This window comes from Apteryx rowi, unplaced genomic scaffold, assembly GCF_003343035.1.
Source record: "Apteryx rowi isolate R43461 unplaced genomic scaffold, aptRow1 scaffold_0, whole genome shotgun sequence".
Taxonomy (NCBI): Eukaryota; Metazoa; Chordata; class Aves; order Apterygiformes; family Apterygidae; genus Apteryx; species Apteryx rowi.
The window spans coordinates 11,554,038-11,555,705 of NW_020447195.1; the positions used below are offsets into that span (position 1 = coordinate 11,554,038).

Sequence of the window (1,668 nt, forward strand, 5' to 3'; positions counted from 1 at the left end):
CGGGGCCGGCGGGGGCCGGCGGGGGGCCGGGGCTGCCCTGCGCAGGGCGGGCAGGAACTGGGCGAGCTCGCAGCCCAGCCGTCGCTGGTGGAGTTTCCGACACAGGAAAAAAACAAAGGAGCCGAGGGCTCAGGAAAAGGCTGCCTGCGCCGCGGCGGGAGCCGAGCGGGGCCGCGGCATGGAGTGCGAGGGCAAGAAGGGCAAGAAGGTGGGTGCGCCGAGCCACCGGCCGCGCCGCAGGAGCGGGGTTCCCGCGGGACCCCCGCGCAGGGCCGCGGGGACAGGGCTGAGCGCCCCGAACGGTGCCGGCTCGGGGTAAGCGAGCGAACGGCGCCCGTCACCTCTCTGCCCCTCGCCTCCCCCAACCCCGGCCGTCCCGGCCGAGCGCTGCACCAACCCTGCCGAGGGGGCCACCGCCGCGGCCAGCACATCCCACGGCCCCGCAAGCTGCTCCCAGCCCCACGGGCCCCTGGCCGGGCAGGTCGCCCCACCGGGTCCCCAGCCAGCGGCTCCGGCTCCTCACCCATCGCCTCCTGCCCGGAGAAGGGGGCGGATGGGAGCAGCGCAGCCCTTCCCCTGGCGCCGCCGGCGACTCGCCCCCCCCGCCGCCCCGCTCTCCCCTCCAGGGCTTCGTGTCGCCCATCAAGCGGCTGGTTTTCCCCAAGACGGCGCGGCGGCCRGCGCTCCGGAGCAGCGTTTACCGGCGCCCGCTGCACTCGGTGCCCCTCTACCCCCCGGACTATCTGATAGACCCCCAGATCCTGCTGCACGACTATGTGGAGAAGGAGGTGAAGGTAACGGGACCCCCGGGGACCCGAGTGTGTCCGGTCTCCCTGGGGTGCTGCAGGGCRACGGGTGCTCCGGGCGAGGGGGCTCCCCCCTGCCTCCCCCCTCTCCCCCCGGCAAAGCTGCCCTGGGTTTTGTCGCCCCAGTTTTTAGGCCACCTGACGTGGGTAACGGCCTCCTTGAACCCCTCCAGCCGCGATGAGGTGCTGCAGCTGCTGGACACGGCCAGGGTAAGTGAGGTCCCGGCTGGGACGGGGACCCCGGGGTCCCACGGAGCCCCTGCCCCGGAGCTCGCGGAGCGCGGTGGCGGCAGTGGCGGTGCCGGCGGCCCCTTGGCACGCTCTTGCCCCCGCAGCAGCTGAAGGAGCTGCCGCTGCAGACGACGGCGGAGCAGGACAGCATCCTGAGCCTGTCGGCCCGCTGCCTGCTGCTCACCTGGCGCGACAACGAGGAGCTCATCCTGCGCATCCCCACGCACGAGATCGCCGCCGCCTCCTACCTGCGCGACGACGCCCTGCACCTCCTCATCCTCAAAACCGGTGCGGGCACCCGAGCGCCCTGCTGCCCCCCGGCCCCCCCCGGCCGCGCTGGACCGGAGCCCCGCGGGGCGACGGGGGTGCTGGGCCTGGCCCTGCCTGCTGGGCGTTGCGGCGCGGGGGATGCACCAACGCGTCCTGGGTCCCCGCTGCCCCCGCGAGGGACTCGGCGGGTGCCGGAGGGGGGTCACTGCTGGGGGGGTCCCTGCTCTTCGGGGCGGACAGGCCCCGGGCTGCGTTTCGTGGTGGTGGGAGGGGAYGCAGGAACCGGCCTCCCGTCCCCACACCCTGTACCGACACCTGGACAAGGGAGCAAAGGACCCCCCAGCTCTGCTGCTGGGCTCTC

The 1,668-nt window shown here is 74.2% G+C and overlaps 1 protein-coding gene across 1 annotated transcript in view; it reads left to right on the plus strand.

The window, feature by feature from the left end:
- Positions 1-178: 178 nt before the first annotated feature.
- CCM2L (CCM2 like scaffold protein) overlaps positions 179-1,668 on the plus strand; it is a 4,467-nt gene continuing 2,977 nt past the window's right edge. The window contains exons 1-4 of the mRNA XM_026056794.1: positions 179-208; positions 627-794; positions 933-1,016; positions 1,142-1,325. Of these exons, the coding sequence (XP_025912579.1) occupies positions 179-208; positions 627-794; positions 933-1,016; positions 1,142-1,325 (466 nt within the window). The remainder of the gene's footprint in view (positions 209-626; positions 795-932; positions 1,017-1,141; positions 1,326-1,668) is intronic.